Source organism: Cupressus sempervirens, chromosome 1 (genome assembly GCF_028749045.1).
Source record: "Cupressus sempervirens isolate cs-2001-9-10 chromosome 1, ASM2874904v1, whole genome shotgun sequence".
Classification (NCBI taxonomy): Eukaryota; Viridiplantae; Streptophyta; class Pinopsida; order Cupressales; family Cupressaceae; genus Cupressus; species Cupressus sempervirens.
The window spans coordinates 310,383,244-310,398,464 of record NC_143118.1 but is presented as its reverse complement, the minus strand read 5'-3'; the positions used below and the strand labels follow the sequence as shown (position 1 = coordinate 310,398,464).

The following is a 15,221-nucleotide window of genomic DNA, read 5'->3' as shown; positions in this document are numbered from 1 at the left end:
AGAATGTCCTCAAAGAAAATATATTTGCACTTTTACAAGAGAAAACAAGATCGAATTGCTGCCAAACTCCATAGTCGATTATCTATATCCTTTCTAAGGCAAATTTGAAACTTTCTCTATTACCCAAATTCGAATGCCTCTCTTACATAGCCAACCGGCTTATTTAAAATTGACTCTCCTTTTCTAATAAAAGGATGAGAAACATTTTTTTGTCTTTTATCCAAGAAAAGGATAAGAATCCGAAACTGCCTACTACCTATTATTGGAATCTGACAATCATGCAGTAGGCCACATTTTAAATATCCACTTTTTTTCGTCTTCTATCCAAGAAAAGGATAAGAATTCGAAACTACCTACTACCTATTATTGGAATCTGACAATCATTATCTACAAATTAAAACTATTCTAATTTAAAAAACCTATACCTAGTCCTAGGTGGCTATATCTGGAGAGCTCATCGAACTGCTACTCTAGGTATACCACCACATGTAGGACGTTTATTGAAAACATTAAATTTAAGTATTGAAAACATAAAACATTTCTTATTTTATTTCCTGCTCTGCTACTGCAGCATACTCCCCTGTAGAATGAATCTCAAGTCCTCTTGAGATGATGTGTTGTAGAAATGAATCTCATTCTTCTTTCGAACTTTCCAATTTCTTTGAACTAGGATGAGCATATCTACAAGAAAAACAAAAATAATATCCAACTTCTCCACCTTGTAGCTTTTATTCTTTAATGTTGTAAATGTCACAGAAAATTCTCCAGCATGATTCACTATACATGAAATCTGCATCCCTGCATAAACATTATTAGAAGAAAACATATCATCAGCATTAAGATTGTTTGAGTTCTCTTTTTGAATATGAGCTTCCTTATACACCATGTAATGTGCATCATATCTATCTTCATCAATAGTAACCATAAACTTATCTGCTTCTTGACTATCAACCAGTTTCACATCTTGAATCTTAAGAATCGTATTTATCTCTTCTTCCTTTATTAAACATTTATCATCATCTTGATCTTCTGTAGTAATCTCACTTTCAAATATCTCTTTCTTATTACAACTTTGCTCAAGAACAATAACAGTATTGTGCTCTTTCCTTTCTTCTTCAAGCTGAGTTTCTATACTACCGCCATGCCTTTTCCATTCTCCCACAATGGCTGCAAATTTTTCCCATAAATCAGATTCTTCTTTAGAACTTGCTATTACACATTTCTTAGCTTCATCTTCATGCCATTCCTCTTGACATTTTTCTTCATTATGCATATTTAAGCCTTCATCAGTTGCCTCCAAAATCTTTTTCATTGGAGTACCTTCCAGCATTGTACTCTTCTCTATTTTCACAGATTGTTTGCATTCCAATCCAATAAGGCTTGTCTTGTTACTGCTCTCGTCAAGAGATACTTACTGCACTTCTTTCAACTTAGCTTTATTCTCTTTCAACTTAGCATCATTCTCCTCAAGTCTCCTTCTCAAATTGTTTATCTCCTCTTCTATCTTGCTTAGCTCTTCTCTTTGTTTTCTCTTTTCTTCTTTCTCTCTTTTCTTCTTTTCCTCTATCTCCTTCTGTTTAGAATCCTTTCTCTGCCTATACCTTCTAAAAAGATACAATAAAGCTGCTTCTTCTTGTCCCATCATTCCTCAGCTAGGTTATTTTCTTCTTATCTAGTCTCCTGGACTTCTTCTCAGACTATTTCTCTCAATCTTTCCCAATCACACAAACATATACACAACTACTTTTCCCAAACCTTTTGCTGATCTCTGATACCAAAAATGATGCGGAGCCACACCTTGGAAAGCTCAGGAGGAATACTCACTCAACTGAGTTACTTCAAGGGGCACGACATCAATCAGCCAGGATCAAACTCGAACCAAACTCAAGATTGGATTAATCAGAATATATAAATCTCCATAGTTTATCTTCATCCGCACACCAAGATCTTTAACCCGGAATGTCCTCAAGGAAAATATATTTGCACTTTTACAAGAGAGACCAAGATCGAATTGTTGCCAAACTCCATAGTCGATTATCTATATCATTTCTAAGGCAAAACTAAAACTTTCTCTATTACCCAAATTCGAATGCCTCTCTTACATAGCCAACCGGCTTATTTAAACCTGACTCTCCTTTTCTAATAAAAGGATGAGAAACTTTTTTTGTCTTCTATCCAAGAAAAGGATATAGATAATCGACTATTGAGTTTGGCGGAAATTCGATCTTGGGTGATGTACGTGCCCCTTGAAGTAACTTAGTTGAGTGATTATTCCTCCTGAGCTTTCCAAGGTGTGGCTCTGCATCATTTTTGGTATCAGAGACCAGCAAAAGGTTTGGGAAAAAGTAGTTGTGTATATGTTTGTGTGATTGTGAAAGATTGAGAGAAATAGTCTGAGAAGAAGTCCAGGAGACTAGATAAGAAGAAAATAACTTAGTTGAGGAATGATGGGACAAGAAGAAGCAGCTTTATTGTATCTTTTTAGAAGGTATCAGCAGAGAAAGGATTCTAAACAGAAGGAGATAGAGGAAAAGAAGGAAAGAGAGAAAGAAGAAAGGATAAAACAAAGAGAAGAGCTAAGCAAGATAGAAGAGGAGATAAATAATTTGAGAAGGAGACTTGAGGAGAATGACGCTAAGTTGAAAGAGAATAAAGCTAAGTTTAAAGAAGTGCAGCAAGAACACAAAGTGCAGCAACAAGAAGTGCAGCAAGTATCTCTTGACGAAAGCAGTAACAAGACAAGCCCTATTGGATTTGAATGCAAACAATCTATGGTTGGAACAGTAACATGTCCTTTGAAAATAGAGAAGAGTACAATGTTGGAAGGTACTTCTATGGAAAAGATTTTGGAGGCAACTGATGAAGCCTTAAATATGCATAATGAAGATAAATGTCAAGAGGAATGGCATGAAGATGAAGCTAAGGAATGTGTAACAGCAAGTTCTAAAGAAGAATCTGATTTATGGAAAAAATTTGCAGCCATTGTGGGAGAATGGAAAAGGCATGGCGGTAGTACGGAAACTCAGCTTGAAGAAGAAAGGAAAGAGCGCAATACTGTTATTGTTCTTGAGCAAAGTTGTAATAAGAAAGAGATATTTGAAAGTGAGATTACTACAGAAGATCAAGATGATGATAAATGTTTAATAAAGGAAGAAGAGATAAATATGATTCTTAAGATTCAAGATGTGAAACTGGTTGATAGTCAAGAAGCAGATAAGTTTATGGTTACTATTGATGAAGATAGATATGATGCACATTACATGGTGTATAAGGAAGCTCATATTCAAAAAGAGAACTCAAATAATCTTAATGCTGATGATATGTTTTCTTCTAATAATGTTTATGCAGGGATGCAGATTTCATGTATAGTGAATCATGCTGGAGAATTTTCTGTGACATTTACAGCATTAAAGAATCAAAGCTACAAGGTGGAGAAGTTGGATATTATTTTTGTTTTTCTTGTAGATATGCTCATCCTAGTTCAAAGAAATTGGAAAGTTCGAAAGAAGAATGAGATTCATTTCTACAACACATCATCTCAAGAGGACTTGAGATTCATTCTACAGGGGAGTATGTTGTAGTGGCAAAGAAGAGAAACGCTATAGGAGGCAACATTGTTGAAAATATAATAAGAAATTTAATGTTATTTTTTAAATGCTTTTAGAAGTTTGTAATAACGTCCTACATGTGATGGCATACCTAGAGTAGTAGTTCGATAAGCTCTCCAGATATAGCCACCTAGGACCAGGTGTGTGGATCTTAAATTAGAATAGTTTTTTTTAGTTCGTAGGTGGAGTGTTTAATGATTTTTAGAATCCAATAATAGGTAGTAGGCAGTTTTTGGAATATTCCTGACTTAGAAAACGACTGTCTAATATTGGTAGAAAAAATGTTTCAGATTCTTATCCTTTTTTTGGATAGAAGACGTTCTTCTTTTCTAAAATAAGAAGAAAACGTTTCACATCCTTTAATTAGGAAAAGAAAGTCAGTTTTAAAATGAGAGCCAGTCGGCTATGTAGAGAACGAATCGAATTTGGAGAGATATGGAATGTTTTTTTTTTTTTTTTTTTTTTTAAAAAAAAACATAGACCTGCACTCAGACATGAATAACTTTCGAACCAAAAAATATTTACTCAATCTAACCATTGAGATTTGGCGTAACTAGGTTTCAAACAACATATAAAAATTTGAGAGAAATCCAACAGTTCAAACCGAAGATATTGACCACGCACCGGAGTACATTTTTCTGCAAAACATTGCTTATATGTTGTTTGAAACCTAGTTACACCAAATCTCAACGGTTGGATTGAGTAAATATTTTTTAGTTCGAAAGTTATTCATGTCTGAGTGCAGGTCTATCCGGAGGCAGCAAGAAGATATTTTGGGAAATTTTATTTTCAAAGTTTTGTTTTGAATCCGATTTTAGTGTGTGATCCTGGAGGTTGTAGATGCCCCTTGAAGCAACTCAGTTGAGTGACTGATTTCTCCTGAGTTTTCCAAGGTGTGGCTCTGCATCAACATTTCCTAGGTGGCAACATCTTTGCATTTCTTCCTCTCTCTCTCTCTCTCTCTCTCTCTCTCTCTCTCGGATCCCTACTCCTTGTTGGGGTGGTTCTCGCTAGCTTCTTATTTTGGTTTTTGTGCTTGTTCTTTCGTTGTTCTTTCATGGACACCGTTTGGTGGGTCTATTGCCTGCTAGCCCCTACTTGTACTTGTAGTCCCTTAGGCCCGTTTGTGGCCTCTTGTTGGGCACTAATAAATTGTATTATCTTATCTTATCTAGATGCATCACCATTTAATATTCACATTAGGCATTTATTTTTTTCCACAGTGCATTTTGTCATACTATCCCGTATCTCATATCTCAATCTTCAACAAAGCTCATTATCTTTCATATTCTTTTATGAAAGAGATCTTTGTTTTTGTTGGTGATTTTAAGCTCGGTCATTATTAAAATGTGATCTTACAATGTACTTCAACATTCTACATGTCTTTAACCTTCTACAACTATATCTAAGAATGCTAGTAATATGTTCACAGTGATAACATAAATATTACAACAATAATTCTTTTCAAACATTCAAGATAATACTCAATCACTAATCATCATTAACCATTAAGATAAGTGCAAACATATGCACAAATAAAATACTAATTCAAAAATTACCTTAAACACTTTGTTTTTGAAGTATTAGATAGATAACCTTGACGTACAAGAAGACCAAACGGATACCAGTTTTATATATAAACACTCTGTTACATGATCTACGATATAAACGTTCCTTCCTCACTATAAAGTTTTATACATAAAACACTTTGTTACATGATCTACGAAATAAACGTTCCTTCCTGACTCTCAAAATCCATACATTAGCTTCACTAAGTCGATGACCTCAGGCCAGAGGTTAACTAGAAATGTAATTTACAAGCCACCTAAAGGGGAGTGGAAAAAAGTGTGAAGGAAGTTCGCTAAACCGGTAAAGGAGACGAGGAGCCATCTTCACGACGCAGCCCACTGAACTTGGCATGCCCAGTGATCAAATCACGGGAAACTTCATCACCTGAACGGAATATCTCCAGAAGCCCACACCGTTCTGAAATGCACCACACCTTTTCAACAATATCATCGAAGAAACAAGACACACCGCACAGCCGGTGGAATCTCGCCCTCGTCACTACAAAATGTAGCGACTGACGGATAAATGCGAGAACGCCACACAAAGTAATGAAAACGAGACTTCCCAAAACCACCCAAGAGAGGGTATCAACTTCAAGCGCCAGCATCGCGTACACCGCAGCAATAAAACCGTAAGCGGTGAAGCCGAAGCTCCCGCAAACCACTAAACTGTTGACGGTCATGAAGAGCATCTTGTCCCCTGTGGTCAGTTCCGAGCTCATCTCCCACATTATGCAGACGAAGAGAGAGAGAAAAAAGGCTGTGCAGTCAAAAATGAGGAAGAGCTTAAATGAAATGTAGGATATAAGAATAGGGCTCCCTCGTTCCTCTTTTGCATCAGACTCCGAGTCAAAACCGCCAGGGACGGTGAAAGCAGCAGCACATGTCATGGCGGCCAACAACGTTGCCACAACTAGTTCCGCATTGCGTCTCTCTTCGTAGGCTTTGCTTACCATGAGCCTCGCGTTCATGTACTTTTTATGGCTTACCTGTGGCGCGCAGTACATGAATGGCTTTGGCCTCCCTCTATAATATGCCAACTTTCTTATCATCCTGAAAGGTTCGTGGTACTCGGTGACTTCTCTTGCAATTTCAAATGGTGTCTTGTCCTCACTGTTCAGCGCATGCTTGTCCACCTCATCTACCTTCAGCAACAAATTCACCATCTACACCACCAAAAAATGAAAAAGAAAGAAAGCGGGGGAATTAGTTGCCTAAGTATTTCAAAAGGAATTAGTTTCAATAGAAATCCAAAACACAGAGAATAGTGAGATTAAACCCCTAAAATAATCTTACGTGCTCAAATTTGTTTCTTGCTGCAATGTGTAAAGGTGTGTCTCCCGCTTCAATTGGCTTTTCACTCTGAGTATCTATATCTTCATCATCATCATTAGGGCACTTTGCGGTTCCTTTTTTGACAGCCTGGTTATTGCTTCTTTCGCCAGATGCTTCTGTGACACATTCATCTCCACCTTGATTTGGCTGGTAAGGCTGATTGATGAGTTTGGACAAGTCTATTTTTTTCTCAATTAAAAACTGAACAATTTTGACTTGGTTGAGCTTCACAACATAATGGAGGGCGTTTTGGGTGTGAGTTATTAATAACTCCACAGCATCTTTGAATCCCAAACTTACTGCCAGTTTTAATGGAGTTTCTCCTTCTTTATTCGTACAATCACACAAATTGGCATCCATGTCGACCAACTGTTTCGCCAGATCCACGCGATTCTTCCTCACAGCTAAATGCAAAGCCGTCTCGCCATTGTTGTCCTTCATTGTTATTATTTTGATTAAATCTGCTTGAGTCACACAGTTAAACAAGGCAAACAAGCAAAACATAACCTTTTAATCTAGAAAAATATTCTAAGAAGAAGATGACCTTGGACTGATATCTTTGCTGCTAGCTCTCGGAACAAATCTGCAGTTCATAAATCGACTATAAGTTGAGCCGAAACAGTAGGTTTAGAATAGCTTCTGATCAGAAAAACAAAAATTAATGAAGAGAAAACCAAAAAAACCTGGGTCTCCTGCAATTACTGCCACATGGAAACATGTTCTTCCCTCCCACGGCAATAACAAGCTTGGTGCATCCGCAAGTTTTAGCAAGTCTTTCGCAGTTCTTGTATGGCCATTTTGACAAGCCACAAAGAAGCTCATTTCACCAGATTTATTCTCCATATTGAGGAAAACTTTTCCTCCGCTTAAGCCCGTTTCTTACTCTCGCAAGAAAATACAGCTGTCTGTCATAAACTCTATCTTTGCGTCTCCGTTCTAAGAGGTGCTTTCATTACCAACACTAAAAGCGACAGCATTTATTATGCCCTGTAAACGCTAGCTGAAGAACTGGAAAGCAAACCACAAAATACCATGTCCACACAGGAGTCAAATGTCTGAAACCATTTTTCTTGTTCACATTTGCAGTAAAATGTGGTCCATGCAATAGCTGTAGCCCAGTTGTCATTTTCTATCAAATCCATAGACCAATTTAAAAGTCCCAGCCTCCGGTCAACTGAAATTAGAATAAGCGTCCTAGGGTTAATCTGCACCCCTATGTCACGATGAACATCTCTCAAGATAAATTCAAATTGATAGGGCTGATGTTATATACGGCATTGCAAAGTCCAATTATTTCCTTTTATTATTTTGATTAAGTAAATATTTGCACACATATGTAGATGTAGAGTTGCATATGCGCGCAAGACCACATAGTCTATCTTGTGCATATGGGGGTTAATATGCAATGTGTCAATAGCTTGCACAATTGTGCACTTACAGAGATGCACAGGTGTGTATGCACTTTATTTTTTTTAAGTTCACCATCATATTTCTCACAACTCCACACCTATAGAGGTGCACAGGTGCGATATTTTGGGTTTTGTTGTGTATTTTGGCATGTGAGTGCAGATTTGCACCTAAAGAGGTGGACAACTTTGGGATGCCCCTTTTTGTCAGTTTCGAGTCAACCTTATGAGTCATCTCTAAGTGTTTTGGGACTTTTGTTATAACTTTATTTGTTTTTCTTATCTTTTTCCTATGCCATAGTAATTTGCATTTTTAAGGATCTATGGGAGATGCACAGGTGTGTATGCACTTTATTTTTTTTAAGTTCACCATCATATTTCTCACAACTCCACACCTATAGAGGTGCACAGGTGCGATATTTTGGGTTTTGTTGTGTATTTTGGCATGTGAGTGCAGATTTGCACCTAAAGAGGTGGACAACTTTGGGATGCCCCTTTTTGTCAGTTTCGAGTCAACCTTATGAGTCATCTCTAAGTGTTTTGGGACTTTTGTTATAACTTTATTTGTTTTTCTTATCTTTTTCCTATGCCATAGTAATTTGCATTTTTAAGGATCTATGGGACATTTTGTAGCTAATATTGGTCAACAAGACTCTTCACTTGTCTTTCCATTTTTTTGCCTTCAAATTTTGGATATATTTCCAAAAAAGAAAATGTTTCATAATTCTAAACTAGGGGCAAGAAGTTACACTTTTTCAAAGTAGACCTAAACTTTTATATAGTTTTCATAATTTTCTAACTTATTTTGCATTAAGTGTTGTTAGCATCTTCTATTTTAATTCCTAGAACATGACATCGACCCTTGTGATGAATTAGACTTAACATAATTTCATGATTTACATAATAACCATGTTAATTTGTTTAGATTACCTTATTGTTTCAATAAAATATTGTTGACAAATCTATTGTGTGTGCATATTTACGAGTTTAGATTGAGCAAAACCCATAAACTATTTTCAAATCTAAGAACTTTGATTTTTTTAGGAAATTTTGACATTTTTAGTGGTCCACATGTATGCATCTCAACATGTGTGCAACTCCTCATTTTAAAAATTTATGAAATTTCTAAGTGAAGTTCATAGTTTTCAACTTTGTACACAGGCAACTCCACAATTTTGGAGTTTTGAAGATAAATAGTGAAGTGCCCAATTTTCACCTTCATAGCTTCACACATCCGCAACTCCATAAGTGCAACAATTTTTTTATAATTGAAGTTACAATGCTAATTGATTGCCAATTGCTAAATTTAGCATTGTCATGCTTTAATTCCATATTTTTTGAGTTCGTTAGCATTTAGGTGCATTGGGCCTTGTCTCATAAATGGTAGTTTCAATTTCAACTACTTGTACTTCTTCCTTAAATTGAAGATCAACATTCAAAATATGGGGATGACGTGTGCAGAACACCCATCTCATAGATCACTTATTTGTCATAAGGTACATGCACACTTCTGGCACACTGCAATTTATAACTATCATATTTAGGCACTGGTAAGTCTTCTCTGCATACTCATGGAGAGTGATGAGACCATATTGTTAACTGATGGATGTGCATGCAAAATAATGAGAACATATTATTCATAAGACCCTGAAGCTCTAGTTTCTTGCTGGAGATGTTTTCCCTCTTATCTTCCTCTTCTATTAACATATTTGAGTCATGTAAAGGTGCACACATCATTTAATAAAATAAAGGAAAATAAAAGTACATGCATAGTTAGCACCTAGATAGATTATTGGTATGTACATAAATAGCTTAATTTTAATAGTTTTAGCATACTTTTTGTATGGGAAAAACCCTGGCTCCAAAAATCACATGATGGAGAGGGTTCCCTATAAATACAATGATGTAACATTTATTCGAGGCAAGTATTTTGATGTAATAAAGATATGTTATTAGTGCTCTCATTCCATGTGTTGTGTTTCTTGCTAGAATGTGAGTTTCTTTTCTAAATTAATTTTTGCAACTAGCGATAAAGTCAATAGTCTTGTTGTGTTTTAATGCTTGTGCAATCATTTGTTTTTCTAGAGTTTGTCATGTATAGCCGCATAATACTTCTATAGTGACGAATTAGACATGGGATATTTTCTACAATACTTGCATCATGATTCATCTTGTGTGTGCACACTTTTTGCGGCTACATGATTTGCTGACTTGTGAAAAACATACAATTCTATTATGACTCCATTGACGATTGCCTCAATGAAGTTTTGGATGTGCTCCTCTTGCTTTTGTTAGTTTCCTACCATCCCTTTTAAAAATTAATTCACAAAAGAATTGCCACTATTCTTATGTCCTTTTAGAAATTTACTTTTAGCAAATTTTTGACATTTTTTGTTACCTTATCTCTACAATCTACTTCTCAAAATCAAAGGTTAACTTAGGAAATCATATAGTTGTATTATTAAAGAGTGCATTCATTCAGAAATCAGAAAAATTAAAAAATAGTGGGTTGCAATCACATTTTTCAGGTTTTATAGATTTACACACATATACCAGCAAAAGCCTCCTTATGAACATAAATATTAGTCTTCACTTGAGTTAACCAAGTGGTTTAAAAACAACCTTTTGGAGCCTTGAAGTTGGTTATTTGATCAACTTTTCAAGAGAGAGATTCTCATGAATTTATGTCATCATCATTGTGCAAAATGATTGCTCAACACTCTCTAATGTCATTCAAGCATTTGAAACTCGTAAAACTCAACAATCTTAAAAAATAAATATTCTTTAGCCCAAAAAAGCTAATAAATGCGTATACTCTACACTAACTAAATCGAGAATAATAAAAATTTGAGTAATGCTTTGAACTAACTAAAATAAGAATAATATCAATTTGGTATTGAAAACCATGAATAAAATCTCTCTTGGTGTCAGATTAATGAATTACCTTATAGAAAATAGATCCATACATGTTATTGTGAATATATTGTTAGGTTTTTTTAAGGAGTTTAAAAGTATAATGATTACGCATTAGGGAGAGAGAGAGAGAGAGAGAGAGAGAGAGAGAGAGAGAGAGAGAGAGAGTAGTCTTCAAAATATAAATCTTTACAAAGTCTAATGTCACTATTTTCTAACAATCATCCTCTTCTTTATATGTTTTTTTTTCAAATCTAATCTTCAATATATTTTCAATCTACCCATTACACACCAATTGCCTAATGAGAATCAGTTATGAAATAAAAATATGAAGTTTTGAACCATTCATATATTAAACTATTCTATAAGATTTTCTTTTATCAAATTTTTAAAAACTTTTAAACAATTAAATTATATATAATATCAAAGCATACTACTTTATTAATAAGAAAATATCATTAATTTTTATTTTTTTAATAAAATTAGAATTAATCACCTTCTATGAAATCAATCGTACCATAAAACAACAAAAGCTAAAACTTAATCAAAGGGCCCTTGGTCTATTGGTGAAGTTGAAAGGCTCACAAAGAGGCCACTAGAGATCAAGTCTCACTAAGTCCAAGACCTCTCACGAATTTGATGGAATAGATATCCCTCAAACCTATGGAATGAATACTCCTCAATCCTTAGTTCACAATCGAAAAAACTAGGCCAAAAAGCTGAATCTCCATTTAATAATTTTTTATTTAAAAGTTAATGGTTATCCTCTCCGAGAATATATAAATGTAAGTCGAGACATACTTTATTGAGGGCGACATCAAATCAACTGTATAAAATACTATGAAATGAGTTAATGCTTATCCTCTCCGAGAATATATATATGTAAGTCGAGACAACTTTATTAAGGGCGACATCTCATCAACTGAATAAAATACTATGAAACGAGATCCACGTTTACCCTCTTTCCGAGATCTATGTGACTGTCGGCTCACATCTCACCGAAAACCAATTATGAAATGATATGAGGTCTACAAATGTTGTAAACCGGGGAGCAGAAAAATCTCGGTATATCCTTGAAATAGTTCATTGATTTGATGTGTTGGAAATTGACAACTCTGGGAGAAGTACACGTCATGGCTCAGTAAAATGTTAGTAACTGTTTTCTTTTTCACATTTTCATTGCTTTTTATTAGTTAGCATTGGCAGTGCAGAATAAATACTGTTCATTAAGCTGCAATCAGAGCATGGCGAACACAGATAATGTAATGGGATTCTTTGTGGCTTGTCGAAATACCGATATAATCACTGCAAAAGAGCTGCTGAAACATGTCGATCCTTCAAGCTTGTTAACGATATGGATGGGAAGAACATGTTTTCATGTGGCAGTAATTGCAGGAGACCCAGGTTCATTCACTCTCTTCATACATTCTTTTGTTTTATTTTATTAGAATCTATTCTTCAATTGTTTCTCACTTTTAACACAGTTGATTCATAAAGTGCAGATTTGTTACTAGAGCTAGCAGCAAAGCTACCAGTGCAAGGTCATTCTCTTCTTACTTTCTTTCTAAAATTCAAAAGGCTATGTTTTGCTGGTTTGTTTTGTTTAACTGTGTGATTCATGCAGATTTAATCAAAATAATAACAACGAAGGACAACAAAGGCGACACAGCTCTGCATTTAGCTGTGAGGAAAAATTGCGTGGATCTGGCCAAACAGTTGGTTGGCTTAGATGCCAATTTGTGCGACTTTGTAAATAATGAAAGAGAAACTCCACTGAAATTGGCAGCGAGTTTGGGATTCAAAGAAGCTGTAGAGTTTTTAATAACTTGCACATCAAACGCCCTGCACTACATTGTGGAGCTCAACCAAGTCAAACTTGTTCAAATTTTAATGGAGAGGAATCATGGAAAGTTGTCAGAACTTATCAATAACCCTTACCAGCCTACCCCAAATAATCCCGATAGAGAAATCTGTGCTTCAAAGTCACCTGATAATGAAGGTAACTGTGCTACAAACAACCAGCGAGAACACCCAATTGTTGTGATTGGAGACACGCCTTTGCACATTGCAACAAGGAACAGATATGACCACGTAAGATTCTTCCAGGGTTTGATTCTCACAACTCTATATTATTCTAGGGTTTGATGCCCACAGCTCTATTCTCTTTCAGGTTATATGATACGTTAGGGTTCGAGAAGGAACTAATTGCACCTCTTGTTTTTCCCCCTTTTGCGGTGTAGATGGTGAACTTGTTGCTGAAGGTACGTGGGGTGGACAAGTTTGCCCGAAATAGTGAGGACAAGACACCGTATGAAATTGCAAGAGAAGTGACCGAATACCATGAATCTTTTAGGGTTATAAGGAAGCTGGCAGATTTTGCAGCGCGTCCCAAGGCATTCATGGACTGTTCACCCCAGGTGAGCAATGAAAAGCGGGTAAGAGCGAGGGAAGGGGTGAGAGAAGCGTACAAGGCAAGGCGCGATGCAGAATTAGTTGTGGCCGGACTGTTGGCAGCCATGACATGTGCCGCTGCTTTCACTGTCCCTGGCGGCTTCGAATCGGACAAGGATGCGAAAGACCTAGGGAGCCCTAATCTTATATCCCTCACTTCTTTTAAGCTCTTCCTCATTTTCGACTGCGTATCCTTCTTTCTATCCCTCTTTGTTTGTATCATGTGGGAGATTAGCTGTGAGCTCACCACGGGGGACAAGATGCTGTTCATGACCATTAACAGTTTGGTTGTTTGCTTCAGCTTTGGCTTCACATCTTATGGGTTTATGTGTGCAGTGTACGTGATGCTGCAGCGTAAGGTTAAGATTTTCTCTTGGGTTGTTTTGGGAATTCTCATTGCCATTGCTTTTTGGGCTCATGTCGCATTTTTCCATCAATCGGCACAGTTTGTAGTGAAACGGGCTAGATTCCACCGCCTTTGCGGTGTATCTCGTCTCTTCGATGATACTGTTGAAAAGTTATGGTCTCAAGTAGAATGTTGTGGGCTTCTCAGATGTCTCCGGTCGGGTGATGATGTTTCGCAGGATTTAATCACCGGGCATGCTATGTGTTGTGGTCTTGTGAAATTTCTCCGTTCAAATGACAATGCTAACACTAGTGGGCCGACTCCTGAACATGAGCTTAGCCATAACAAGTCCCCCATTAGTGCGTACGAGCTTAACTCCCGTTCTGCGTCACCGTTCCTGAACCGTACTTGCTAGAACTGCTCCCGCTCTTCGCCCTGAACTCCTTTAGCTGTAACACTTCGTTCCCTTGTTTAGCTGTCGCATGTAAATCTGTCCCTCTGAAAACTCTTCATTTTCTGTAGAAGTGGGGTATTTACCAGTTGCTTCATCGGCTGCTTTTGTTTGCTTGATATATATGTAATTACCGTAAAGAAAGGCTCTGAAAACCCAACTAATTATGGTCGTATGCCTATATTGTCGGTTCTTGTACGTTAAAATTAAAATTAGCAATAGGTACGTGTTAAATAAGTGTGGATGGTCAATTCAATGGGAGTAAATTGTTTGGTAAGTATGGACCGTCAATTTAATAGAAAGGAATTGGTTGGTAGAATTATGTAAAGATGTGTTTGAAGATTATTTTTTTATTCCCATCTTTATAAAGCTTTAATGTTCCAAGAACAAACAAAATTGTAATGTTAAGGAAAATTCATCATAGGCATTGCATTGAAAGAAAATATAGGATCAAATTATTGAATATTGAATAATAGATTTTTACATGAATTTCAAAACTATAAATTTGTGGCCATACAATTAAGAATTCAGAAAAATTAATTGTTGCGAACAGTTTCAAACTTGACAAAGAATTTAGTTGGAAATATAAATTATTATTTTTTTCTCCAACTGCTTTTGAACAATGCATGTGAAATAACATTTGTTGTGAAATGAGGAAAACTTATTTGATGAAAATGAAATTATAAGTGGGAAGTAACAATAACTAATTTGTTGGGCTCCAAGCACTTGACATTTCAAAATAAATGTGGATTAAGATACTTTTAATTGTGTATTGCATATTAATGAACAAAACATGAGAAATAATTTCACACACCATATTGGTGTCGCAATTGGTTGTTACCTAGTAAGATAACCTCACCTTTTTCATTACTTTTAAGTATCAATCATGATAGTGAATGTTCTATCCCATGCTTAGTAAAATCAAGATAGTGGATTCTATATCTTATACTCTACTCTAAAAAATATTGAATGACTAACAATAGGCATTAGGGATGCAATAGTCATTTTTTGCTTATGTGAGAAGTTGAGAAAGTTTGTGGGATTCACAAAATTCACACAATTTTTAGAAATCATTTAATAGAGGTAAGAAATTGCCCACTAATTTAAAACTTGTTGACATTCTCCTAAGAGGATTCATGAATT

General features: G+C 35.9%; 2 protein-coding genes across 3 annotated transcripts; one reads left to right on the top strand and one right to left on the bottom strand.

The window, feature by feature from the left end:
* Positions 1-5,211: 5,211 nt before the first annotated feature.
* Positions 5,212-7,634, bottom strand: LOC149577347 (uncharacterized). The gene is made up of 4 exons (XM_089823635.1): positions 7,195-7,634; positions 7,056-7,094; positions 6,473-6,972; positions 5,212-6,342 (listed from the first exon to the last, which is right to left on the bottom strand). The coding sequence occupies exons 1-4, from the start codon at positions 7,352-7,354 to the stop codon at positions 5,470-5,472; spliced, it is 1,572 nt and encodes a 523-aa protein (XP_089679761.1). The 5' UTR covers positions 7,355-7,634; the 3' UTR covers positions 5,212-5,469.
* Positions 7,635-12,000: 4,366 nt separating this feature from the next.
* On the top strand, positions 12,001-14,406 carry LOC149577346 (uncharacterized). 2 transcript variants are annotated; one of them, XM_089823626.1, is made up of 4 exons: positions 12,001-12,234; positions 12,333-12,371; positions 12,455-12,921; positions 13,071-14,406. In XM_089823626.1, the coding sequence occupies exons 1-4, from the start codon at positions 12,075-12,077 to the stop codon at positions 14,040-14,042; spliced, it is 1,638 nt and encodes a 545-aa protein (XP_089679752.1). In that variant the 5' UTR covers positions 12,001-12,074; the 3' UTR covers positions 14,043-14,406. The 2 variants fall into 2 exon arrangements, with proteins under 2 accessions (XP_089679752.1, XP_089679757.1); XM_089823631.1 differs by having other exon boundaries at positions 12,049-12,234; positions 12,328-12,371.
* The last annotated feature ends 815 nt before the right edge of the window (positions 14,407-15,221 follow it).